Source organism: Cervus canadensis, chromosome 1, assembly GCF_019320065.1.
Source record: "Cervus canadensis isolate Bull #8, Minnesota chromosome 1, ASM1932006v1, whole genome shotgun sequence".
NCBI lineage: Eukaryota > Metazoa > Chordata > Mammalia > Artiodactyla > Cervidae > Cervus > Cervus canadensis.
This window is the reverse complement of record NC_057386.1, coordinates 24,633,688-24,660,786: the sequence shown is the minus strand read 5'-3', so window position 1 is coordinate 24,660,786 and position 27,099 is coordinate 24,633,688. Positions and strand designations below refer to the sequence as shown.

The 27,099-nt window shown below is 50.3% G+C and overlaps 2 protein-coding genes and 1 long non-coding RNA gene across 10 annotated transcripts in view; 1 reads left to right on the top strand and 2 right to left on the bottom strand.

The window, feature by feature from the left end:
- EPN3 (epsin 3) overlaps positions 1-3,873 on the bottom strand; it is a 10,658-nt gene extending 6,785 nt beyond the window's left edge. For 2 of the 3 annotated variants that reach the window (XM_043471488.1, XM_043471503.1), the window contains exons 1-2: positions 3,735-3,873; positions 3-679 (exon numbers count right to left, since the gene is read on the bottom strand). In XM_043471488.1, coding sequence (XP_043327423.1) covers positions 3-540 — 538 coding nt within the window. In that variant the 5' untranslated portion in view covers positions 541-679; positions 3,735-3,873. Of the gene's footprint in view, positions 1-2; positions 680-2,289; positions 2,691-3,734 lie in introns of those variants that run through there. The other variant, XM_043471494.1, reaches the window with a different exon arrangement.
- Positions 3,086-7,808, top strand: LOC122443414. 3 transcript variants are annotated; one of them, XR_006270011.1, is made up of 3 exons: positions 3,086-3,271; positions 3,679-4,502; positions 7,684-7,808. It is a non-coding gene; the product is annotated as an uncharacterized LOC122443414 (long non-coding RNA). The 3 variants fall into 3 exon arrangements; XR_006270009.1 differs by lacking the exon at positions 7,684-7,808 and adding an exon at positions 6,279-6,902; XR_006270008.1 differs by lacking the exon at positions 7,684-7,808 and adding an exon at positions 5,982-6,902.
- LOC122443378 (MYCBP associated protein) lies at positions 5,337-27,099 on the bottom strand. Of its 4 annotated transcripts, XM_043471448.1 has the most exons (20): positions 26,932-27,099; positions 18,961-19,088; positions 18,230-18,389; positions 18,020-18,123; positions 17,097-17,283; positions 16,732-16,847; positions 16,067-16,217; positions 15,077-15,192; positions 14,872-14,987; positions 14,287-14,398; positions 11,870-12,059; positions 11,289-11,476; positions 10,097-10,243; positions 9,168-9,590; positions 8,684-8,805; positions 7,835-7,950; positions 7,599-7,634; positions 7,266-7,414; positions 6,916-7,086; positions 5,337-5,511 (listed from the first exon to the last, which is right to left on the bottom strand). In XM_043471448.1, the coding sequence occupies exons 1-20, from the start codon at positions 26,972-26,974 to the stop codon at positions 5,410-5,412; spliced, it is 2,877 nt and encodes a 958-aa protein (XP_043327383.1). In that variant the 5' UTR covers positions 26,975-27,099; the 3' UTR covers positions 5,337-5,409. The 4 variants fall into 4 exon arrangements, with proteins under 4 accessions (XP_043327383.1, XP_043327392.1, XP_043327400.1 ...); XM_043471457.1 differs by lacking the exon at positions 7,599-7,634; XM_043471465.1 differs by lacking the exon at positions 7,599-7,634 and having other exon boundaries at positions 7,266-7,390.

The window sequence follows — 27,099 nt, the reverse complement described above, 5'->3', positions numbered from 1 at the left end:
ACAGTTGTAGGAGGACGGGGAACCACGGGTGCGGCTGAAGCCCAGTTGCCCACTGCTGATGCCCGTGCCCTCCAGTGCCATGCGCTCCTTGGTCTTGAGGGCATGGGTGCGCTCCTGCCGAAGACGCTCTTCGTCCTTGAGCAGGGCCATCACCTGCTTGACCTTCTCGCGCACGTTCACGCCCTGGTCTTTGCCATCGCGGTCGATGTACTGGAAGTCTTTGAGTGTCTGAATGGTGTAGAGGTTCTCCCGGCACTGGTGGGCCACCCGTTCAGAGCCTGTCTTGAGCAGGTAGTCCAGCAGCGTCAGCGCCTTGTAGACATGCCGCCAGTTCTTGCCACTGTCATTGAGCCGCCGCCACAGCATGCCCATGACCTCGGCAAACGCCACCGTGTTGAAGGTCAGATCAGCAATCTCGGACATGAGCGAGCTAGGTGGACCCCAGGGGTCATTGCTGGTGGCCTCACGCACCTTGATCTCTGCCTCCGAGTAGTTGTGCACGATGTTCTTCACCTGTCGTCGCAGCGCTGACGTCGTCATGGCCGAGGACTTGGAGATGGGCGGCCCCCGCCCCAGCCAGAGGTGGAGGGCCAAGGGCCACTGTCGTGAGGTCACGGTCTCCAAGGGTGTGGCGCTGTGCTCTCAGCAGGACAGCTGTGTCCTTGGCTTCCACATGGGTCTGGGAAAGAGAGGGTCTGGAGCTCAGGGATAATGGCCCACCTCGCTGGCCCCACACAGCCAGCGACTAAAGGCCTGGCCTGGGTGTCCCGGCTGCCAGGAACAGCCTTTGGCAGGCACTTATTTTTCTTATTTTACTTATTATTCAGGAGGTACTTTTGTCTTTTGTGTGCTCATTAATCTTCACAATCACACCTACAAAGATATTATTATTTTCATTCAAAGATGGGGAACAAGTCAGAGAAGAATTAAATGACTTGTCCAAGATCACAGAGCTGGTGAATGCAGGGCCAGGATTAACCCAGGCAGATATGTTCCACAGCCTTTGCCCTTAGTCAGGGACACAAAAGTAAGCCCCAAGGAGAGCCTGCTTGCTTTGCTTATACCTCGGTAACTCTCCTGTTTCTGCTTTAGACTGATCGTTCCAGCCTCTCCATCCTTACTTTCCCCTGTTTTTATATCATTTATTTTTGTAGCTTGATTCATTCAGCACCAATTTCCTGGGGACTTCTCTGAGCCAGGCACTATGGCAAGCGTAGAGTACAAGTCTTGGCCCACCCACGTCCTGTTGAGAGGGTACAGGCAATCACAGTCCAACACGGGAGTGCAGAGGAGCACAGAAATACTCAAGCGAGGAAAATCAGGAGAGCTTTCCCAGAGGAGGTGATGACTGAGCTGAGATCTGAGATTCAAAGGGAAGAGTGAGGAGGGACGAGGCAGCAAGGCAAGGAAGGAGCGTCTGGGGGAGGCTGCCTCCAAAGAGGACCCACTGGACATGCTGAAGCCAGTGAGGGGTATGGCATGCCCACAGTCACCCGTGGGTGGCTTAGCTGGGACTAACACGTACATATCAGAAGACAAATGCAGTATTTATTGTCAGTATCACCAGTTTTGTAATTAATTCACCTGTTTGCTTTATTGTCTCAGTCCTACCTTCTCAGGCAAAATGAAATGACCTGAGGGCAAGGTCAGTCTGGGTTTCCCAAACCCCTAAAGCCCTGGGCCCATGACAGACCTCTGATTTCCCAGCTGAGGAAAGATTAGGGCCAGCGCACTGCCCTCCCCACAACCTCAGGACCAGGCCCAAGACAGAGAAAGTTTCTTCTAGGACCCTACCAGAAATCAAAACCCAAATCCTCTCCCCTTGCCATCACTGTTCCTCTGGAATGGACACACACACACACACACACAATCACAATGGCTGGACCTGGCCTCCACCCAAACCCTCCAGCACCACCCATGGAGATTGTACTTCTCAGCTCTACCCTGGGACTCAGCAGGAGTTGGAAGGAGCTTCTCAACCCCTGCTCCCCACCCCCACCCTCCAACAAACTTCAACTCTCCCTCCAGCCAGCCTGCCAACCTGGGAACCCCACCCACCCACCCCCCACCAACCTCAACTCTCCCTCCAGCCAGCCCTGCCAACCTCAAACCCACCGCCCCCCCGCCCACCAACCTCAACTCTCCAGCCAGCCCTGCCAACCTGGGCACCGTTCAAAGTCTTAGGAGTTTTCATCAGGACCTGTTGTGCTTGGGAGAGCCTGGGCCCAAAGCACAGGACCCCATGTGAGCACAGGCAAGCCCCAGAGCACTGGCTGAGGATGGGCTTACCTTCCGTCTGCTGTCTTTCTGTCCCAGCGACAGGCCTTCTTTGAGGATGCCCAGGCCAGCACTCGTTTAATGCCTACCCTCCCCCTCACTAGTGACTCAGACCTGCCTTTACCTCCCCAACCTGTGGGCTGGCAGGTGGCAAGAGTCAAGATGAGAAATAATTGTGCCCTAGAGCCCGCCTGAGTACAAGCCTCTCCCAGGGCTGGCCACTGAAACCAGGAGAACCAGTCGGGCATCCTGACTCCACCAGGAGCCCTGGCCCTCCTGCTTGGCCTGGGGTAGTGGGAGGGGACCCTCTGTGTGGGCCCTGCGGCTCTGCTTGAACTTTCCTGCTAGGAGGTGGGAATGGAGGCGCCTTCTCTGCACATCTCTGCCCAAGCTGGGCCAAAGGAGGAATCAGAAAGACCAGGAGGCTCCACCCCCACTGAAGTTTGAGGGGAAGCGGTAGGGAGGAAGGGAAGGCAGGGTGAGGCCCAGGGAGCAAGAAGGGGAGGGAGAAGGAGGAAGGACCTCAGGAGGGGGTGGCTGGGAGGGCTGCCAGTAGTGTTACAAGCAAAGGGTTTTATCGAACACAATATGCCCAGAAATAAAAGGGAGTGAAACAGAAACCCAGCCACTGATAAGGCGGTGGCAGTAGCAGCGGCAGCAGCCAGGCAGCCTAGTATGGAATTACCGCAGTGACCTTGAGCCAGACCCTGGCAGGTGGAAGGAAGGACACTGAGAAGTCCAGGCAGAGTGGCCAATTCAGAGATGGGGGGAGGGTGGGAGAGGCGGGAGGGGACAGGAGAAGGGCCGGCAGGGGGCGGGGCAGGCCCCGGGGGCTAGAGCATCCGCTCTCTCCTGTATGGGGTACCAAGAACTTTACAGGCAGACAGGAGCCTGCTCTTCTCAGGGCCCACAGCAGTGGGGGATCTGTCAGGACTAAGGAAGCAGATGGCATTCCCAGAGAGTGGATCCAGAGAGATGGAAAGAACCCAGATATGTTGAGTCATGTGCATGAGTTTGTCAAAGACTGTGTGTGTCCCCGTGGGCCAGCACCCCCTCCCGTTCTCTGCTGAGGCAGCCCCTTCCCACCAGGTCCCGCTTGAGTAGGGCGGGGAGTGGCAGTACCCTACCCCTTGCTGCCGTGAGTGGAGTGAGTGCTAGCTCTAAGCTTAAGTCAGTCCAAAGGTCGTTGTGTCCTGGGGGCACTGGAGTTGGGTCGGGGGGGATGTCCTGAGGCTAGAGCTACAACAGAGGCTGAGGAGAAGGCGTGGAATGCCACCAAAGATGCTGGTCCCAGGATGGGGAGCCAGCTCTGGGAGGCCCCCTTCCAGGGGAGGGTTGGGTGTGGGGGGCGATGGCTCCAGATTCCTCTGTGACCCTGCCCTTCTCATCCTTCTCCCTCAGACCTGGAAGCGAGATTAAGCCCCCAGCTTTCCATACCAGGCACCACCACGGCTTACCTCCAATGCAGCCTCTTTTGGCCCCAGCCCCTGGGCCACAGGCAGCCTCTGCAGTGACCCTCCAAACCTGCGCAGCAGAGGGACGGCACAGCCTCGGGAGTATCCCCAGAGCCATCCACCACGGACCCTCGTCCCGAAGACCCACCGTCTCCCAGGAGGTGCAGACCCCTCGGAAGGGTGGCTCAGGGTCCACAGAAGGGGCTACTGCTCTGCCTCCCGCCTACTTGTTTCCTGGACGCCTCACCGCAGGCAGCACTCAGGAGGAAAGTTGCTCAGCTGGCCAGGCAGGTCTGCCTCAGCAGTAACAGGACACAGGAGGAAGTGCAGGGTGTGTTAACCCCTTCCTGCTGACCAGGCAGGCAGCACCTTCAGAGGTGAGAAGCCTGCCTGCCAGGGACAGATCCGGGGCCAGTGCTGGGGACTCACCCCCACTCTGCAGTGAGTTAACCCTTCTTCTGCCTCCTCAGGGGAAACGGGGTGGGCAGGGGAGGCTCCAACACCCACTCCCGCCCACCCTTCTTCCTCTGGGCCAGGACCACCATTCCCTGGGGCTGGCCCTTTGGTGGACTACTGCCTTGTTTGGCTTTCCCTCTGGTCCCCGCGGCCACCCTGAAGGAGGCGTCAGGACTTTAGGCACAGTGCCTTCTCTGCATCTCTGACATGGGATCAGGCTCAGAGTGCCCTGCTCTCTCCAAACCTGCCATATCTTGACTGGAGGACACCTGAGGCCTATGAAGTCCTCATCAGAAGCACCAAATGCAAAACCAGGTGGGTAGAAGATGGTAGCCACTCCTCGGGTCTCCCCGTCCCCTGTGCTGCATCAGCATTTAAGTCAATGAGGCCACCATTAGCAAAATTGTTCTTCAGACTCTGGAAGCATGGAGCCCACTCTGCACAGGAAGCCTGGCTCAGATTGATTATTATTGAGAGAGAAGAATTTACGGTGTTGAGTCTGAGCTGGAGCTGACAACATGCTTCTTAGCAAGAGTCATCTCTCATCCACTTCATATTTCTCTGAGCAAGGGAGGGAGCAGAAAGTTGAGACTTTTTAAAGCAGAGAAAAAAAAAAAAAACTCAAAGAGGCCAGGTGGTTTGACCTGAGGAGGGGATAAGCAGGCTAGAATCCAGAATAACATCTGGCTGATGACAAAGGGATCTGGCCTTTAGGGTTTAAGAGTGCAGTATGATCCTCACAATCCTCGGGGCTTGGGATGAGGTCTTTGGACCCAGCGGAAGTGTGAGGACCTCAGGGACCCAGGTCCCATGGGGTCTGGTTCTCCTCCTAGTCACACACTGTGTCATATGTGGTGATGACATTTTGGGAAGACCTGGCTCCAGGAAGCACACTCCCAAATGTGTGAGCCAACGAAGGCCGGAGGCAGGGGCCACAAGCGGTGATGCTCTCTGTCCTGTCACCTCGATTCATTCCTTGTCCTGCTGCCAACTTGCTCTTCCACTGCTCCTCCCATACCTCCCCTTCCCACCTCCTGCTGGATGGCTCCAGGAACTGAGGAGGGGGATCTGAGGGCAGGTGGGACACAGGAGGACCATAAGCTGACTTCATCAAGATCTTACATTCAAGACACAGAGGCATAAGGGAAGTGGTAGGAACATAAAGGTTCTTTATTGATTTGTTTGTTAAGCGGTTTCCCAGGAGGCAACTCAGGCATGTGGGTCAGGTGCAGAGACGCAAAGGCTCCTCAACATTCTTTTGGGGGTTGAGTTCATCAGCCAGGGCCAGCAGGTCGGTCACCAGGGCATCCAGCAGCCCATAGACCTGGAATGATGGGGTGAACATCACAGGCAAAGGCTTACTCTGTGGAAAGCACCGGCACAAGGGAGCATCCCCACCCTGAGGGAGAGCTGAAGAGAGGGGAAAACTAAACTTGTAGAGATAAAACTAAAGTTTCTATAGAACTTTTGTTTTTGCAAATAGTTTTATTTTTTTAAACAGTCTGGGGTGGAATCCTGTATTTCCCCTTGGACATATGGGGACATGAGGTTAAAGGGGCAACTCCAGGGAGGCCCAGGGAGCAGTGCCCATTTAGTCCCTCAGGGTGGCCCAGTTCTACCCTGGCCACCTGGAGACCAACCTTCCTTCCAGTAAGATCAAAGATCCATGTACTGAAATGTCTCCAAGACTGTACCCTCCGGTGAGGCTGTACCATATAAGCCTCAGCAAGTTGATTCTTAATTCCAAAGAGCTAAGCAAGAGTCTACTCCATGGGTCCTATGATTTCTTTCTAGACCCCATGGACCTTCACAAATCTCAGTGATGTTACCAGCAGCAAATGGAGCTTCTGATTAAATGTGATCAAATGCACAATGCAATCCCAGTTACTCAGCTGTCCGCACCAGAAGAAGACAAAGCATTGCCATTAGACTCCTTGACATATCTAACGTGGCTTTGTGGATCTCTCTTCCAAAACCAACAACAGTGACAAAAAGAACAGAACACAACATCTAGGTGAATCCCTAAGGACCTACTGCTTAAGAACATGTTTTATATTATAAATTCTCTCCAGTGTTTCAAAACCCTTACAGCTGCTGGGAATTCACTCTACGTGGTGCTCACCCAAGGAACAGACCTCTCAAGACACACCAAAGACGGAGAAGAAGAGGGAGCAACAGAAGGGAGAGGCTTGTGCTCTGCGCCCCCAGCATCTATTTCCAAAGAGCAGCCAGAATGATCTAAAGCATGAATCGGACTAATTCCTTTATTCAAAACAGTGTCCTCACAATGGCCTACACAGCCCCACATGACCCAGGAGTCTCTCTCCTGGTGGACTCTGCCCTTCTGTCCTCTTGGCCCACTCCCTCCTCTACCCACGGCATTCTCCTAGATGTCCCCATGGCCACTCCTCACTTCTCTTCAAATCTTTGTTCAATGGCACCTACCCCCACCTACCGACCACCTGCGCTTTCCCTACCCCCTAGCCCTGGTTGCTCTCTTTTTCCCGTAGTGCTCATCACCTAACATACCACATCTGTTACTTATTCATGAGGTCTGTCTTGAATCCTAGAATGCCCTTCACAAGGGCAGCTTTGCTTCTGTCACAGATGCAGTAGGCACTTATTGTTTGTGGGATAAACAGAGTGAACCAGGGGGTGAGGGAGCAGAGGAAGGTATGCAGGCAGGTGTGAGTGACGGGAGGGCTGAGTGCCAGGTTCTTGCCCTCACCTCAGTGTGCAGCCTGTGGGTGTATTTCTCCATGACCAGGGGATCTATGGGTTCCTGAGATGGGATGATGCTGTCGGGAACAGGCTCTTCCAAGGAAAACATGTCCCGGCTTAAAGATTTCACTGGTTTCTTGTCATCCTTTGTTTTGTGCTTCTTGCTATTTAAACGGTCCTGCTTGGAGAGACACAGACATGCCCAGCCTTCAGTAGCTCCCGAGGGAGGTCCAGTACCTTTTCAAGAGCAGCTCTGAGGGGAGCAGGGGCATCATGCTGGAGTGACTGCCCACTTTCCGCAGCCCCTCCTATCCCTTCCCCAGCCCCACTCCCAGGCCCAGAACATGTGCTACATGCCTCTTTCCCAGGTGGCAACCTGGCTCCTCTTTTATCTTCTTTGTCTCTGATTCCAAACTGCTTCTTTTCCTGGGATGCCCCTTTCCGTTCCTCCTTCCCCAATTTTCCGGAAGTCACCTTCACTTCTGTGACAAGAGGTGACTTTCTATCTAAGGGAAGTGAATGGAAGACAAATAGCCTGTGGCCTAGCTGACCCCACAGGCAGAAGCTGGGAGAGCAAAGGGCCCTGGGGTAGCCGTGCTTAAGGAGCAAGGCCCTGGGTCAAGTGCATGACTGTAGGGCATGGGGGAGGGACCCAGGTTCCAGTCCCAACTCCACCATTCTACCACATACAGGATGGCAAGTCATCTCGCCTCTCTGGGACTCCACCTGTAAGACATGCGGGCTGAACTCAGGTGATTGTTAATGTTGCTTCTAGGTCCCAACTGCTGGCCGCAGATAAAAAGCAAGAGGCCTACCCCATGGACCAACCTCACAGAGGTTCCCCAGAAGCGCACAAATGGCTAAAGCACCACTTCCACCTGGGCAGAGGGATGGGAAAGACTGCGCAGAGGTGCACAGTGTCTGACCTTGCTCTTCTGGCATGTCCAGGTAGATGGTCTCCTTCTCAGGCAGGCCCAGCAGAGCCCTCAGCCACAGGGAATGGCTTACCAGGCTGTCAATCAGATCTCGCCACAGCTGCAAACTAACATATTGGAAAAAAGCCATCACCGCTCTTGAATCTGTAGAGGGTTGGTCCTTCCCTTCTGAGACACTGGTACCAGGAACTGCTATGGAAATATCACGCCTCTGTCCAGCCAGCATCTTCACTGGCACCTGTCCAAGTGCTGGGATAGGGATCGGGCTTTCCTTGGTGGCAGCCCAGAAAAAGTGGCCTGGGGATAAGGTTAGGTCAGTCTTGAATTAACTCCAGCTTGAAACCATTCCCACTCCAGCTCAGATCCATTCCCACTGGAGGGGTTAGACCTGCATAAGATTTGCAGGATAAGGCTCCTGGAAATGTGTTCTGAGGGCCTTGCAGAAGGCCCCCAAGCCTATCCAAGCAAGTTCTAAACAGGCGATGGGAAGGCTGGCAACCAACTGAGGCTTTTCATGGAACAGGCCCCTCTTCTCACTGTCCTCTGCTATTTCATCTGGTCATTTATCTGCTCCTCGAGAAGAAATAAGGAAAGAAGGGGGAAAACCATCAAGGTGCTTACTCTGATGACTCCTTCCCAGAGGGTGGCCGGCATGGGGAGAGCAGCTCTAAGGGATGCTGTGGCAGCTGCCAGAGCACAAAGGGTCTGCAGAATTTTTCAGCAACCTGACCTCAAAGAGAGCTCAGCCCCCTCGAGTCCTGGGACTGCCTGCCCAGAACCCCTGGCCAGACACGGCAAGGGGAAGGGATGGGAGTAGTTTTCCTGGTTGGGGGTACTTACCACATCTGGTACAGGAAGTCAGACTGCAATGGCCATGGTTCCTGGCACAGTTCCAGGGCCGCTTTGTTGAGCCTGATTAGGGCATCTTCTCTCTGGTTCTCCTCAGGGAGTGCCGTCACTGCCTGGCAGGTCAGAGGTACCATGGGCAACCGTTCTGCCTGGGATACCAAGGGTTCCTGCATCTTCTACTAACAGGTGTGGGGTAGTGAGGGCAGGGGGCCAGGAGGGGATGCAGCCATGGAGAGTCTGCCTGGGTGCCTTCTGTGGGAGCCTGTGCCCTCCCTTGGAAATCTGTACCCCTTGAACCCCTTTCCACGGGTCAGAGAAGGAGCTCCTCCTGCACTACAGTGGCCAAGGCACCCAAGATAAAGAGAAGGCCGAGAGATTGCTTTATCTGGGTCCTCAGAAGGTTGTTTCTCTGCCCATGGGGATGGAAGGGGCTGCAGAAGCAAGGGCACCTGGCTGTGCCAGGGCTGGAAGGCACCTTCCTGAAGTCTTCCAGGCAGAGGTTCCACTCTGGCAGGGGAAGGCCATCCAGTTCCCAGGGGCTCCTGATGCTCTCCGGATCCGGGCTCCCCTCCACCAGGATCTCCTCCATGATGCTCTTCCGCTGAGAATGCCTGATCCCTAGCCCGGTCTTCTGGGACCCAACATGATCCTGGGAGTCCCTGAGGGCCTCGCTCTCCCGCCGGGGCAGTTGAGGGTCTAACGTTGGGCCCTTAAGGTGTGCAGAAGACTCGATCTTCATTGAGGTCTCTTCCGAGTAGGCTGACAGGGTCGCAGCAGCCTGGGCCCTGGGGCCGAGGTGCTCCTCGCCGGGCCTGGCCTCCTCAGCCTTGAGGGGCAGGACCATGTACTGGCGCCACAGACTGTGCAGATGTTGCACCACCTGGTGCTGGTAATGCAGCTGCAGCAGAGGCAAGGGGAGGCTTGTTGGCGGCGGAGGGGGCAGGCAGGCTGCGACATGGGGCACCCAGAGCCTGAGCCAGCCTGCTCTAGCTTCTTGTTCCCTCGAGGAGCGCTGATGGAGGAGGCAGGAGGAAGCTGGCAGGAGCTGCTGGGCTCACAGGGCTCCCCACTTCCCTTTCAACCTGAGCACCTCCAACTTAAGGCTTCTTATACATTTGGGCTTCCAAGGAAGATTGAGTTTGAATAAGAAGTTTTTGAAGCTCTCTTATCACCTAGCATTCACTTATAGTAGCTAAGTTTTCTTGGGCAAATTACTTAACCCCCCTGGGCCTCAGTTTCTTCCATGTAAAATGAAGATAGAAAAAGTACCCATCTCATAGGACTGCTGTGGAGAAACAGAGTTACTCAAGTTTCTCAGAACAGATCCTGGCACGCAAAGGGTTTGCTATTACTTTCTTCCGGGGCAAGCACAAAAATGGGCAGGGGCCAGCGCTGGGCCTGTACCTGAGGATTCCGATGGTGGAACAAGTCCTCCTCAGTGAGAGAGGCATCCACAGGTGACTGTGTGCGCTCGGGCGTCAGGATCCCCGTCAGAAGCTCCTGCAGCATGTTTTCCACGATGGTGACTGCTTCATGGGAGGCCAGCTTGCTCTGGGGAAAGGAACATGGCATAAGCAGCAGCTCAGGCTTTCAAAACCCATGTTGCATCCTCAAGGGAAGGCAGATCCCCAGAACTGTCTGCCTTCCTGTCGACAGAGTTCTTGCCATTGTCTGTCTGTCTGTCTGTCTCTGTCTCTCTCTCTCTCTCTCTCACACACACACACACACACACGTACTCTCCTGTTACCAGACTCAAACCTCTCGGTTCTCCCCAAAGATCCTTGTTCCCTAAAACAGGCTGACAGGATCCAGAGGAAGGGTCAGACCCAGAGAAGTTGTTCCTTCACGGGGCCAAGAGGCCACACAGTCAGCATTTCCCCCAGATAAGGAGGAAGGGCAAGGCTCAGGGACCGCCTTGTTGAGAGCATGACTTAGCCACATGGTCCCTGCTACAGAAAATAGTGGAGGGGCATCTCGTGAGAGAGGCTGGTCCGATAGTCAGCAGTGAAGCAGACATGACATTTGTCAAAATCACCTTTGTTCACCAGGGGTTGAACCCAGCTGAAGTAGCTGGCTTGTGTTTGGGGGTCACAATGAATAAAAAAAGCACATCTTTCTGCAGAATCCCACAGAGCGCAGCACCAGATGGCCAGGCTGCAAGCCTGATGGGCCAGCACATTCCCACTTCCCACCTCACACTCCCTCCTGGTGCCCGGCCCACTAGTTAGTGTTCTCTCTGGTTTTGTCTGGTTTTGAAGTCTTGCCAGTTAAATGCACCTTCACTGGATAGCACCAGACAACAGTGTTTACACTTAAGCAAGTACTTCCATTCAGTCTGCATTTTAAGGGCCAATCTCATTTCTTTCTAATGAAGTAGGGTCATGCATGGTGGAGCTCAAAGCTGCCCCCTTTTCTTGCCTGCTCACCTATCTTTTACACCACAAGCCCCCCTGAGGAGTGGTTTTGAACAAGAGTATCTGTTTTTTAAAAGTTCGCCTCTACGGCTGGAAGTAACAAGATCCCTGCAGGCAGTGCCAGGAAGAACACTACATTACCTACCGAGTGTCCACAGGGGCTAAGATCTGGTGTCCCTTACCTCCAATAACTTCCTCTCTTCCCGAAAAATGTCCTGGGCCAAGGAGACTGCATGGAGGTTGACCTGCAGGACAGCACCTCCTAATAGGGTAGGGTGGGTTCCAAACTCCCAACACTCTCTGAAGATCCCAGCATTCAAAGATTTGAAGAAAAAGGCAAAGTTCTTAGTTTCTCCAGGCAGAATTACACCTAAGCGGGACAGAGACAGAGGTTTTCCACCAGGTGGGAGCTGCTGAGCCCCAAGCCTGTGTGTACAAAGTTAACTAAGCCTTGTTAGGGTGACCAACTGTCCCGGCTTGTGAAGAACTGAGGGCGTTCTTGGGATGTGGGACTTCAGGCAAGGGGGACAACTGGTCGTCCTAGCCTCAGGCCTGTGTATATGGGTAACTGTTTCTGCCCCTGGTGGCTCACTCCCGTGTTCTCAGGTGTTCTACCATTCCCTCAGCTGATGGGAACAGGGGACGGCACACTTCATGGAAGAGATGGGACGGACAGGTGGGAAGAGGGGCTCATGCTTGCAGGGCCTGGGCGTGAGCGAGACTTGGGCTGTAGGAGGGGTGAGTGGGCAGCTTCCCCAGGTACCTTCCCGATTGTTGAAGTAAAACCTCTGCATCCTATTCCTCTTCAGGTCTTGGAAAGAGTCCCACTGTGACCGCCGCCGCCAGTCGTACCAAATGGCCACTGTGCCGTTATTGATCACGGTCAGTTCTGAAGATGTTTTCTCCCCTTCTAGAGTTTCAAAGGTCAAGCGGACAGCAATTCCAACATGCCTCTGGGGAGAGAGGAGGTCTGAGAGATGTCCTGGCCTAGGCTGAACAACTCAGCGTGGTTTGCCAGGACTTTCCTGGGTTTGGCACTGGACGTCTCCTGCCCTGGGCTTCCAGGGCCTGGCCACTCTCAAACACATTGGCATCATACCCCAAAAGTGGCTGTCTCTGCCATCAACAGTAAGAAGAGGAGATAAAACAGACTTTATATCTGATGAACATTTTTACTCCTTAACATCTGAAGAATAGTTTAAGTGGGCCTTAGGAAGCATTACTATGAACTACACTAGTGGAGGTGATGGAATTCCAGCTGAGCTATTTCAAGTCCTAAAAGATGATGCTGTTAAAGTGCTGTACTCAATATGCCAACAAATTTGGAAAACTCAGCAGTGGCCATGGGACTGGAAAATGTGTTTTCATTCCAATCCCAAAGAAGGGTAATGCTGAAGAATGTTCAAACTAGTGTACAATTGCACTCATTTCACATGCTAGCAAGGTAATGCTCAAAATCCTTCAAGCTAGGCTTCAGCAGTATGAGAATTTTCAGATGTACAAGCTGGGTTTAGAAAAGGCAGAGGAGCCACAGATCAAATTGCTAACATTCTTTGGATCACATAGAAAGTAAGGGAATTCCAGAAAAACATCTACTTCTGCCTCATTGACTACACAAAAGCCTTTGCGTGGCTCACAACAAACTGTGGAAAATTCTTAAAGAGATGGGAATACCAGACCACCTTACCTGTCTCCTGAGAAACCTGTATGCAGGTGAAGAAGTAACATTTAGAAATGAACATGGAACAATAGTGCATGTTAAGTCACTTTAGTTGTGTACAACTCTGTAAGACCTGATGGACTGTAGTTTGCTAGATTCCTCTGTCCATGGATTTCCAGGCAAAAATACTGGAGTGGGTTGCCATTTCCTTCTCCAGAGGATCTTCCCAACCCAGGGGTTGAACCCATGTCTCTTATGTCTCCTGCATTGGCAGGTGGGTTCTTTACCACTGGTGCCACCTGGGCAGCCCAGACTGGTTCCAAATTGTGAAAAGAGTATGGTAAGGCTATGTATTGTCACCCTGCTTATTTAACTTCTATGCAGAGTACACCATGTGAAATGCTGGGCTGGATGACTCACAAGCTGGAATCAAGATTCCTGGGAGAAATATCAATAACCTCAGCTATACAGGTACCACTCTAATGGCAGAAACAGAAGAGGAACTAAAGAGCCTCTTGATGAGGGTGAAAGAAGAGAGTGAAAAAGGTGGCTCAAAACTCAGCATTCAAAAAACTTTAAGATCATGGCATCTGTTTCCATCACTTCATGGTAAATAGAAGGGGGAAGAGGGGAAACAGTGACAGATTTTATTTTCTTGGGCTTCAAAATCACTGTGGACAGTGACTGCAGCCATGAAATTAAGACACTTGCTCCTTGGAAGAAAAGCTATGATAAAAATAGACAGTATATTAAAAAGCAGAGACATCACTTTGCCGACAAAGGTCTGTCTAGTCAAATCTATGGCTTTTACAGTATGGTTTCTACAGTAGTCATATATGGATGTGAGAGTTGGACCATAAAGAAGGCTGAGCAAAAGAATTGATGCTTTCGAACTGTGGTGCTGGAGAAGACTCTTGAGAGTCCCTTGGACTACAAGGACATCCAACCAGTCAATCCGAAAGGAAATCAACCCTGAAATTCATTAGAAGGACTGATGTTGAAGCTGAAGTTCCAATACTTTGGCCACTTGATGCAAAGAGCTGACTCACTGGAAAAGACCCTGATGCTGAGAAAGATTGAAGGCAAAGGAGAAGGGGCCAGTAGAGGATGGGATAGTTAGATAGCATCACTGACTCAATGGACATGAATTTGAGCAAACTCCAGGAGACGGCGAAGGGCAGGGAAGCCTGGAGTGCCACAGTCCATGGGGTCGCACACGACTTAGTGACTGAACAACAGACAACAACAAAGCCATTCCTGCTTGAGAAGGTTTGCTTATTTACATGTTTGGGGACTAGGTACAAACTGGCTGGCTTGTGACATTCTCTTTTCAGACTTGTGACTTTATTCTGGCTCAAGTTAATGTTGCTGTTAACATTTTCAAACATATGCTGAAGGCGAGATCAGATAAAAACACAAATAGGAGAATGTTCAGGCTCCTTGTGACTGCCACAGTCACCTGAGATTGCCTCACGAGGGAGGCCCTTCCAGCAGATGGGTGAGGGTGAAGGCAGTTTTACCTTGTCCTCTAAATTACTGCCTCGGATCCAGCAGGCTGGCTTCCCACAGAACAGCAGAGAAGGGCCAAGAACAGGCATAGGAACCACATCAGGGTAACTGGCCAATAAGTCTCTGTAAGACAATCCAGTGACATATTTTTCCTAAGCCTGCCACAGTCTTGCCACATGGAGCCCATGGAGATGGCTGCCAGAAAATGTGGAGATGTGCCCGGCTCTGCCCTCCAGTGGAGCATCATCAGCTCCATCCTGCTCCATTCCTGCAATGGGAGGTTCTTGGACATAAAAAGAGACTCTTCATGCAGAGCCACACAGCATTAGGGGAGTCTGGAGGGGCCCCATTTATGAGCAAAGGAATGTCTAGGAAAACCCCGTTAGGAGTTGGTTGCTGGAAGGGGACAGATGGCAGCAGTAGAGTAAGCACAGGTGTTCCTTTGAATGGGCTAGAGGAGGGGGTGACAGCCATGAGCAAGAGGCTGGGAGGGAGGCACTCTGATTCCAGGGAGGGAAGCCTGCCTCAGGATACTTGCAGGTGCTGGGGAAGCCACACTCTCCAACCGCTCTCCCTCAGGCCCAGGGCCAACTCACAAGTGCACTGTGTCTTCAGAGGAGCTTTCCGAGCTCCTTTCAAACACTGAATAGTCTTCCACCGTAACAGTGGAGAAAGGCCGCCCTTTGCCCACCACCTCCAGGCCATCAATATCCTCAGAGAGACAGAGAAAGGAAAGGTTATTTGACTGAAGACAGGCCCCACCCTGAGGGGCTTCAGACTAGGCACAGAGGCCTCACCAACCTGCTGGCTAAAATTCAGCTCTGCCATGATGCTCTGCAGCTCCTTGCGTCGGCAGGCCAGAAACAGACTCCGATCCCAGGTGTAGCGGTACCACGCGTCCTTCTGGGCTGGCAACCCTAGAGCAGGGTCCAAGAACCCTAAGCACAGGCTGCTGCCATGCCCCCTCCCTACCCATGTTCAAGGGCTCTGAGAGTACCCATTCCAGCACCGTTGCTGGGAGAGCTGAAAACACAGCTTCCCCGTGAGCTGGGCTCCCTCCTCCAGGCCCCACACCTACTGCCTCAGCAGCCCTTCACAGGACTTCGGTAAAACCAGCTTCCAGACCATCAAATTTTTGGATTATAATAAAAATAACAACAGCAGCTACCTTTTATTGTGTTTAACAATGAGTCAGAACCTCTTAATACACACCATGTCTCATTTAACCCTCTCATAACCCCATGAGTATTTTACAGATGGGAAGCTGAGGCCCACAGAGGTTAAATAACTCACTGGTGTTCACAAACTCAACACAGCTGGGACCCGAACCCAGGTAGTCTGGCAGCCTTTAAAGCAGTGCTGCCCATTAAAAATATGATGCAAATCACAAATGCAAGCCATGAATATGTAATCAAAATTTTCCAGAGGCCACATTTAAACAGGTAAAAAGAAACAGTAATATATTTAACCCAGTATATTAAAAATATTATCATTTCAACATGTAATCAATATGAACATGTAATCAATACGAAAATTATTAATAAAATCTATTTTTTCAAACTGATCTTCAAAACCCAGTGTGTAGTTTACACTTATGGCACATCTCAGCTCAAACCGGCCACATTCCAGGTGCTCAGCAGAGGAGGCCAGCGCAGTGAAGGACAGTGACGCCCTAGAGCTGGGCCCCTCCCATCACTGCCCCCCTCGTCTTACTGGAGGGGACTGGACCACCACACCAGAACCCTGATCTTTTACCCCCAAGGCCAGTCTCCTTTACATCCCACTCCTCACCCATCTCTGCCTGGATGGACCAAGGCTTCTTGATCTGAGTGATTGGCTCCACGAGGCCATGCTGAGTTTTTGTCTTTGTCATTACCAGACCCGTCATTTCGTCTCCCAAGTATTCCAGTCGACTCCAGAACCCACTGGTCAATCCACAGCCCTGTCAATGGAGGACAGATGAGTCAGACTATCTGAGCACCTTTGAGAGAGGCGGGTGGGAGGCCTGGGAAGACAAGAGCTCTACAGACTACAGATGCTCCCTCTGGGGAACTCATGCTGCCCTGAGAACAGAGAGAGAAGCACAGCTTTCTTATTTGAAGGCTGCCGTGTTATATGTTTACCCGGTCCCAGAGAGGGCAAGTTGGTCCAGGCATTGAGATACCAGAGCACATCATGGTGCCCTGGGGCTACTGAAAGCTGGAGCCTCAGCTTTTAGGAGACTAAACCAAGACAAAGACTATTCTAATAACATAGTACCTGTGATATCTTTCTCCTCAAATTAACAGTGACCACCACAGGCCAAATTATTTATCTGGCCAGTCCCTGAATGACAAGTAATAGAACCAGTAATAGAAGTTAGTAAAGACCTTGAGGGTTTAACAAAGCTTTGCACTGGATAGATTTCTTTTGTCCCCAGCTGTCCAGACCCCTCCCACAGGGTGCACTGTCCTTACCTTCCCATCAGACCGTGTTGACAGCATTCGGTCCAGGAGCTCCCGTTCCTCCTGGATCTGTCTGTAGGTCTCTCCTGTGTGCATCAGCAGCTCGCTGACTGGCTTCTTCAGCCGTTCTAAAGAGAACCAAGAATGCAATGTCACCACCAAATCCGAACAAATAGGGGCCTGAGCTCTCTGAACTGATCAGCTCCGGTCACTGGGCTGATTTCATGACCCACTAAGTTGGAGAAGCACTTGGCAGTTCTCAGCACAAAAGCGAGCAGCCTGAATCCAGGCTCTGCGGGTGGAGGGGGAGAAAAAACACAGCAGCAGAGCCTCACTGCCAGGTGAGGCCAAGCAGGTGTCCTGTCCGCCCTGCTCACCACTGAGAGTTTCCTGCTGCTTCTTCCGAAGGGCTATGTTGCGCTGCCAGTTTTTCAGAAAGTTGTGCTGCAGAGGTGGGACCCAGGGAGGATGTGCCTTCTCTTCTTTTGGGGCTTCCTGCTTTGGCTCTTCTTTAGTTGACATGAGGGTCATCAGACAGGGTGGGGTGTGTATCAGCTCAGCCAGCTGAAAAGAGCAATGTGAGTGTGGAGGGCCAGGGAAGGCATGGCAGTGGGGCTGAGCAGACTTCTCCAGGCCTAAACTCCTGCTGTCCTCCCTTTCTGCTGAGTCCCTCCTCTCCAGGGCCACAAGGTAGCAAGTGACAGAAAGCAAATCACAGAACCAGGGGCACTGTCAGTCCCCTCACCCAGCCACGGGAAGACTGTGGTCAATGTCCTTTACTGCGTCTGTCCTCCTCCCAGCTGATGTTGACACCCTCACCTGCTGCGTGACAGAGTCATTTTTATTGGACCCCAGGCCTTTTAACACCTGAGAGATTCTCTGCCTGGAACCAGGAAACTAAAGGAACTGAGAGAGAGAGAAGTGCTGCATGACGAGAAAGTTGGAAAGGCAGACAGTCTCTCCATGTGGCCCTGGCAGGTATGGGGAGCCACCTTCCTCCACCATGAGGACGGAGGAGGGGAAATAAAGCTGGGGTACAGACAGCAGTGGGGAGGGGGGTGGGCTCAGTCTGATGAGAGGCAGACACACTCTCGCCTTTGGGTTGCTCCAGGCTCTTGTCTCCTTATAGTGAATTCCAGACTTCTGTTGAAGCTAACTTACATAGGCTTCATTATTTGGGGGGAAGCGTCACTTATCACCTCAAATTCTGTAACCCCAGTCCTGCTGGACTCTGCCAGGTGGTTAAGACTGCAATGACCTCAGAGATTTCTCTCCCTCAGGCAGTTCTGTACAAACGAACCTGAGTGTTCCCTCGAGCAAGTGCAATTCTCTTAAAGTCCTGGAGACTCCCCAGGATGTGGTGGGGCAGGATCTGGTCACTGCCATGGAAGATGTCACCTGGTCCTGGAAGCAAAAGGAAGAGGCAGGAAGGCGAGCTATACCAGCGGGTACTCTGACAGGCCCCACACTCTCTCCAGGATAACTCATGAACTTTGATGCTAGTGCACACCAGAGGAGTCCAGGGGCTTTGTGGCTGCATCTGGAGTAGCAGGATGCGCTACTAAGTGTGAGACCTTCCTCTTGTGATCCTTGGGTTTGGGTTTACGGATGATAAATCTCTGGGTAATCACACGTTTATCTTCTGTTTCAATAAGGCGAGGAATATGTTGCTAAAAAGAAATAAGACAGAGATTTCACATGACATCAAAGGGAGGGAAAAAGCCACCCTTCCCCTCTATCCTAATTCTTGGTGGAATTCCTGAAGGCAGACAAATCTGTTTCTCTAGATCTGTCCATATGTTCTGTTGAGGAAATGCCTTTGTAACAGCTATGAGACTTATTAACATCCTAGGGAAAAAATAAAAACATCTCATGCCTCCAGATATTTCAGGTGAGAAGTGGCTAACTTTCCCAGGAAAAGGAGGGGGTTATCCATATCTGTAACTCATTTTCCCTTCTGTGAAATGGGGATGGCATGACTCGCCTTTATGGGAAGCAAATTACTTCATTCTTTCATTTCTCTGTGGTTCTATACGAATCTTAGAAATGTTAATATGACATAATAAATTCCGTTTGGGGGAAAAGTGAACAGATTTGTGTTTGATGGATTCTTCCATGGGATCAGACACTCCCTCTGAGTAGGGAGGCAGTGGACAGGCAATGGACGTGGTTGAAGTTCTAGACCACCCAGATGGCAAGGAGAGGTTCCTACAGCAAAGGATCCCTGAACTTCATCCTTACCTTCCTCAAGTCTTCCTTCTTAATGGCTAAGGCAAGAATGTCATCTCCTTGTAGCACATTGCTAACAGGTTCAGGTTCTTCCTGAATTGGGGGGGTGGGCTGTTCAGGTACCTTTGCCCTCTTCTTTTCTGAAAAGGAGCAGATAGTTCAAGTGTTTAAAAATAGATATTTTTATATTCCATGGTGGGGGGCGGCCAAAGCCGGACACCTGGATGGACAGCAGAGGCTGCCAAGGTGGCCTGGGCAGCGCTTTGCTGGGGTGACAGGAGTTCTCTCTTGTAGGTCTGCACCCACCCTCCAAACGGTGGCTGAGGCTTTGTAGCTGAAGCTGAGATCAGAAGTTCTTCCATTCCAGGCTGTGCTACTTATAGCTGGACAACCTTGGGTACATCATTTGGTCTCAGTTTTCTTTTGTAAAAAGAGGAACCTGGACTAAATAAGTTGTTCCCAAATGCTAGTTAAATGTCTACCTCAGAATCGCTTGGGGAGTTACACAAATGCAGCTTCCTGGCTCCTGACTCCCTAGGTGACTCTGACATGGTGCTCCGGGACAATAGACACTTCCTCAGTCTCTCCCCCCAGTGATGGTACTGTCCGTTCTTCTGGGTGAAGGCACTGGGTTTCCTGAGACACTGATAAAAATCTGGATGCTCTGGGAAAAGCAGAATATTCACCACTGGCCATTTATGTTACATTCTTCCATGTAATAAATACTGTTTAAACATCTTCTATATGCAAGAGAGTTCCAGAAAAAATCTACTTTTGCTTTATTGACTACGCCAAAGCCTCTGACTGTGTGGATCACAACAAACTGTGGAAAATTCTTCAAGAGATGGGAATACCAGACCACCTGACCTGCCTCCTGAGAAATCTGTATGCAGGTCAAGAAGCAACAGTTAGAACTGGATATGGAACAACAGAGTGGTTGCAAATTGGGAAAGGAGTACATCAAGGCTGTATATTGTCACCCTGCTTATTTAACTTATATGCAGAGTACATCATACAAAATGCCAGGCTAAAGTACAAGCTGGAATCAAGATTTCCGGGAGAAATATCAATAACCTCAGATACGCAGATGACACCACCCTTATGGCAGAAAGCAAAGAACTAAAGAACTTCTTGATGAAAGTGAAAGAGGAGAGTGAAAAAGTTGGCTTAAAACTCAACATTCAGAAATCTAAGATCATGCATCCAGTCCCATCACTTCATGGCAAATAGATGGGGAAACAATGGAAACAGTGAGAGACTTTATTTTGGGGGGCTCCAAAATCACTGCAGATATTGACTGCAGCCATGAAATTAAAAGACGCTTGCTCCTTGGAAGAAAAGCTATGACCAACCTAGATAGCGTATTAAAAAGCAGAGACATTGCTTTACCAACAAAGGTCCATCTAGTCAAAGCCATGGTTTTTCCAGTAGTCATGTATGGATGTGAGAGTTGGCATATAAAGAAAGCTGAGCACCAAAGAATTGATGCTTTTGAACTGTGGTGTTGGAGAAGACTCTTGAGAGTCCCTTGGACTGCAAGGACATCCAACCAGTCCATCCTAAAGGAAATCAGTCCTGAATATTCATTGGAAGGACTGATGCTGAAGCTAGAGCTCCAATACTTTGGCCACCTGATGTGAAGAACCTACTCATTTGAAAAGACCCAGATGCTGGGAAAGATTGAAGGCGGGAGGAGAAGGGGACGACAGAGGATGAGATGGTTGGATGGCATCACCAACATGATGGACATGAGTTTGAGTAGGCTCTGGGAGTTGGTGATGGACAGGGAAGCCTGGTGTGCTACAGTCCATGGAGTCGCAAAGAATTGGACACGACTGAGTGGCTGAACTGAACTGATATACCAGGCACTGTGCTAGGCTTTGGGGATATAAGGCAAAGTCTTATATCCCAAAGAGCACATGCCCATGGGAGGCAAGACTGTCAAACAGACTCAACTAGGGTGACTATGGGAGCATCCAGGGGCCTCAATCCAGTGTGTGGAGTGGTCACGGAGGGCTTCCTAAGGAGGTAATTAACTGAGAGCTGAAGGATGATGAGAGACAAGGGAAGGGAAGTGGAGGATAGGAATCCCCAAGGGCACAGCATGACGAGGCCTAGAGGCAAGAAAGGATAGAGCACACGTCTGAAACTGGAAGCATGTGTTTTTAAATAGCTAGAGTGCAGTGAGGTGGGAAGTAGGAAGCAGAACCGGGACAGAAAAGTAGAAGCCAGATCATGAAGAATTTAGTGAGCCACGTAAAGGGCTTCAGTTTGTACCTCGTGGGCCACGGGATGGCAAGGAATGGATTAGTGGATACAAGAATGAGCACAAGATCACTTAGGAGTCTACTGCAGAGGCGAAGTGATTAGGATACAGTTCATGGCCCAGGAGGAAAGTGGAGTGATCTGAGCCTGTATCTCTCATGTGCCAGAGTATAGTACTGAGAATGCATGGCGCAGAAGCAAGTTACTCCCCACTGAGGACACACTCCCTGCCTTCCTTCTACAGAGGTGGGTTAACAGTTTCAGCATCTCTTTTTTCTGGCTGGTATCCTCTTGTGTGCTGCCCTCTGGTTCAGAAAGTTTTGAAATAAGGCCCTACAATCAAAAGAAAACTCTAAAGCACTGCCCTTAGGACTTTAAAACACAACTTGGTTTTGTCCACTGTTTCTCATGGTATTCTAATTTTTTAGAAGCAGTGTCATTCAAACATCAAGGTAAGTGTTTTGGTTCAGTTCAGTTCAGTTCAGTCGCTCAATCGTGTCCAACTCTTTGCGACCCCATAAACTGCAGCACGCCAGGCCTGCCTGTCCATCACCAAATCCCAGAGTCCACCCAAACCCATGTCCATCGAGTCGGTGATGCCATCCAGCCATTTCATCCTCTGTCATCTCCTTTTCCTCCTGCCCTCAATCTTTCCCAGCATCAGGGTCTTTTCAAATGAGACAGCTCTTCGCATCAGGTGGCCAAAGTACTGGAGTTTCAGCTTCAACATCAGTCCTTCCAAGCTTTCTTTATAGTCCAACTCTCACATCCATACATGACCACTGGAAAAACCATAGCCTTGACTAGGGACCTTTGTTGGCAAAGTAATAATGTCTCTGCTTTTTAATATGCTGTCTAGGTTGGTCCTAACTTTCCTTCCAAGGAGTAAGCGTCTTTTAATTTCATGGCTGCAATCACCATCTGCAGTGATTTTGGAGCCCAGAAAAATAAAGTCAGCCACTGTTTCCACTATTTCCCCATCTACTTGCCATGAAGTGATGGGACCAGATGCCATGATCTTAGTTTTCTGAATGTGGAGCTTTAGGCCAGCTCTTTCACTCTCTTCTTTCACTTTCATCAAGAGGCTCTCTAGTTCTTCTTACCAGAATCAAACTAGTTTTTAGAAAATGCCCACATACTCAGTGGTCAAAAAAACCCAAGCCAGAATGAATTGAAATATATTAATAACTCTGAATTTTGCATATTGGCCAGAGTCCATCTCTGCGGCAATGGGGTCAGTAGAAACTCAGGAGCACCTACCAGCCAAGCCACATGGACCTGCACACACAGACACACAAGGGGCTGCGTGTCTTGGCCACAGGTTCTGGTCCCACCCCCACCAGATGTGGAGCTCCTCCCACCTCTGTGGAAGGAAGGCCTGGAACGTGCCATCTCTCCTTCACCTCTCCCTTCTACACAAAGTGTCGAAGTTGGTGATAGCCCAAGAGAACTGGTACCAGCTGAAGATCTGCTTTTATAGATATTTTGGTATTATTTATGTTCTCCAGGAAATTTGCTTCCTCCATCACTCTGGCTGGTTCTACATCTTCTCAAGGGATTAAGCATCTCCAGATAGGTGTTTTTTTGTGTGTTTTTTTTTTTTACTGATGGGTATATAATTACCATGTACCAATTCATAAACTTTCAACATTGCTGAAGATTTCCGAAGTACAATATATGCTGTGCTACTGCAGACAGTCAGGGAATGGTGTGCTCTAGTTAACAGTCATAGAAAAGATATATACATTTTAAACTTCAGTTCACCTTAGAGAACATGCATATATACCAAGTACCTTCTATATACTATAAATTATAGAAAAGATGGTATTAAATGGTCAAGATACGGCTCCTTCTCTTGAGAAACTGAAAGCAGCAGCAGACAATAACACACATCAGTCATAAAGTAAGAGCCTAAATTAGTGGCACAAACAAGAGCTTTGGCTACAGCAAAGAAGGAACACATGGATGTAAATCGTAAAGTTAGGAGTCTAAGTCAAGTTTCAGAAGAGCAGCTATGGGGGTCAGAGGCAGCCTCACAGGTTAAGTTAGACCTTGAAGGATCAGAAGTCTTTGCATAGGCAGAGCAGCAGAGGTGAGATCACAACCAGAGCAAAGGTGGACGTGGGGCTGAGCATGGCACATGTGAGGCATGGTGACACAGAAGGCCTGGGGATGAGGTGGGGGTGACATTGGGGATGAAAGGGAAACCAGGGCATCATGCCTCTGTAAACTAAGTCTGAAGCATCTGCTTGTTCTCTGTCAGCAAAAAGGAGGTTTGGTTCAGAAGAGCGAGTTGACAAAAGCAGCACTTCAGAAACTCATTCAGTGAGGGTAAGCCAGGAAGATAGGAGAGGCAGAGGCAAGTTGGGGAGACCAGGCGGGAAGGACAATCCTGTGGGGGTCATGTCAGGACCTGAAATGAGGTTTCCACAGGGTTGAAGTATGTTTCCTACTGAACCTGTAGAGGCCCAGCTAGTTCCAGTTCTTTGGTCCAGAAACCCAAGCTGAATGGGGGCTTCTGGTAAGACACAGAGCTGGGGCCCTGATAGCTGTGAGAGGGTTAGAGACCAGCCCCCTTGTACAGGGGAGTCAGGTGACACCTCGGCGGGAGCTAGCCCAGGCAGCGGGAAGCAAGGTTCTCAGGTGGGTAGGAGGTACAAGGTTGGGAGAGGGGAAGGAGGGAGCCATGGAGGGAAAAGAAACCTGGACTCTTAGTTTTTCTGCTTCCTGTTTCATCTAAATGCTATTCTTTATTAGTGTTGATTCAGGTCTTTGGGAAATTCTGACCTCACAGTTGCACTAGAGGAATCAAGGGAGGGGCTGTCCGTACCAAGGCTGAGCTTTAATTGATGCTGGAGAGGCATCTGGGAGTCTGGGAGATTTCCCAGTTTCTTAGCAACAAGAGCAAGGAGAAACCTAGAAGTCAAAAAGACTCAGGTCCCCAAACAGGTTTTGTTTGCCTTTTTGTTATAATTCAGAGATTGTGGAGAAACATAACAAAAGATTACAGTTGGTGATTAATTTTATATTGGAAGGGGTAGGAGGGAGTATGGCCCAACTACATTAGAGGCTTTCCCTCAGGTATTTAGAAGGAAAAAGTTATCTTACATGCTTTCTTTCTTTCCTCACCTTAATGCATGTTCTTAAATCAAGGTCTATTTTTTAAAATTATGTTTCTATTTTTTTAGTTAAAATTTTTTTATTGCAATACAGTTGATTTACAATGTGGTGTTAATTTCAGGTGTACAACATAGTGTTCAGTTATGTGCACACACACACACCCATATATAAAATCTATTTTTTTTTCAGATTCTTTTCCCTTATAGCTTATTATAAAATATTGACTATAGTTCCTTGGGCTATACAGTAGGTTCAAACACTGTTTAACAAACTAAATTTCCTCTTATTAAAAATAAATATGCAGTGAACAAAATCTTTCCTTGATTTGTTTACAGTAGAAAGTTCAAATCTGATATGATCTCCAGAATCTAGGTAAGCAGGAGGCAATAACTAGGAAAGCCCTTGACTGCCCTTGGGAAAGAAGACCAGCTATTTTTCTCTTTCTCTCCTGTTAAAAAGTGTTATTATGAAAGAGCATCTCAGTGTAGCCTAGAGTGGACTTCTATACTGTAAAAAAGCATTAAAGAAAGCCATTCTTTCCAGGCTTCCCAGGGAATCCTACTGACTCCAGGCCTGCCCCCTCTTCACACTGACCTTGTATATCATGATTTATGACTAGCAATTGTCAAGATAAACATCATCTTTTTCAGAAAACTTTCCCCTCTAATTCTTATATGCAGAGTACATCGTGTGAAATGCTGGGCTAGATGAAGCTGGAATCAAGATTGTGAGGAGAAATATCAATAACCTCAGATATGCAGATGATACCACCCTAATGGCAGAAAGTGAAGATTAGCTAAAGAGCCTCTTGATGAAGGTGAAAGAGGAGAGTGAAAGAGCTGGCTTAAAACTCAACATTCAGAAAACTAAGATCATGGCATCTGGTCCCATCACTTCATGGCAAATGGATGAGGAAAAAATGGAAACAGTGACAGACTTGAAGACTTGAGAGTCCCTTGGACTGCAAGGAGTTCAAACCAGTCAATCCTAAAGGAAATCAACCCTGAATATTCATTGGAAGGACTGATGGTGAAGCTGAAACTCCAGTACTTTGGCCACCTGATGTGAAGAACCAACTCACTGGGAAAGACCCTGATGCTGGGAAAGATTGAGAGGGCAGGAGGAAAAGGGGGTGACAGAAGTTAAGATGTTTGGATGGCATCACCAACTCAATGGACATGAGTTTGAACAAACTCCAGGAGATAATGAAAGACAGGAAGCCTGGAATGTTGCAGTCCATGGGGTTGAAAAGAGTCAGAAATGACTGAGCAACTGAACAACAACAAGGCCTGGGTCAGGAGCTCTGATCCCCCTTGACACCTATGGGCAGTCATATTACAACCTTTATACTTGACTGGTTTCTCCACCTTGGTTTCCTGAGGTCTGGGGTCCCACAGTTACCACCGATAGTCTTGTTGTGCAGCACACTGCCCTCACCCAGCAGACCCTGGATAAATGCGAACAGCAAAAAAGATTGAAGAGGAAGTGGGTTGTAAATGGGAACATGTCCATGGCAGTTAGCCTGCTGTCAAGGCACCCAGGGGTCCTCCCACCTGCAACCAGGGGAAGCCACAGAGGCCAGGAAGCAAGGCATGTCCAGTGACGGTCTTCAGATTAAACAAGTGGTTGGTTTAGTCTCTAAGTCCGACTTGCAACCCCATGGACTGTAGCCTGCCAGGCTCCCCTGCCCATGGGATTTTCCAGGCAAGTTGGTTGCCATTTCCTTCTCCATAAACAAGTGGAACAGGTGTTAAACAATGTGGCTAGAAAGGTCATATGGTGGGAAAGGTAGTCAAAAACAAAACTGGCCAAGTTAAGCACTTCTTTTGGTTTCCAGTAAGGCTCTTAGGTGACACCTCCCAGAGAATCCCACGAAGATTGTTGGTTTCACCACCTTAACATGTTTCTTGCATTCTGTCCTGAGTTTCTTTTCCCAAGGACCCCATGTCCTGGCCCTTCTACTCTTAAACTCTTATCCTGGATCTTCTGCACCCCAGCAAGGCAAAGGTCTCCACCTACTATGTCCCAACCTAAGATACTGTTCAAGGTCTTCTATGTCTTCCTTCCCAAAGTCATCTCCCGGACAACTGATCCCTGAGACCTCTGTCAGTAGTTTGCTTCCTTTGTCCCCATCTTCAAGGCCCCGTGCCCTGTATCTCCCTTCCCTGAGTTTCTCTGCCTTGTACACCATCCCCAGGGCCCCATCAAAGGTATGGGGCACGCCTTGCCCCGAACCCGCTTCCGGCGTGATCTTTACCTCCATCCTGGGGTCACCCCCATCCTCCAGACCCCGTGTCGTGAATCCCAAGAACCCCTGCCCCTGTAAGGGCTCTCCTGAACCACCAAGACAGCCAGCGCCAACCTTTCACGCTCTCTGGGGCCTCCAAGAATCTGTTTGTAGGTATTCTAAGGCGGGAGTCCTTCTTTAGAGACTTCATGGTGCCGCCCGGACGGCGGAGAGCATGGCCCAGAGCCGCGGGGACCGGGAAAAATAAGGCTGTGCGGCAGCCCCCGCGACCCTGCACGCGCCCACCCGCCCGCCAGCAGCAGCCGGGGCGTCCATAGCAACCAGCGCCCCGCACGAGGGCGCTCACCCACCGAACAACTTTGGCGGAGACTGCTTGGAAGCCACCTTTTTCATGGTGCCGAACCTACACGCCAGCCGCCGGCCAGCTCCTTGAGTGCCCACCCGGACAACGCCCCCAACCCGGACCGTGACGTCACAGGCGGCGCCGGCGAGCGCCGAGACGTCACTAGCCAGACGGG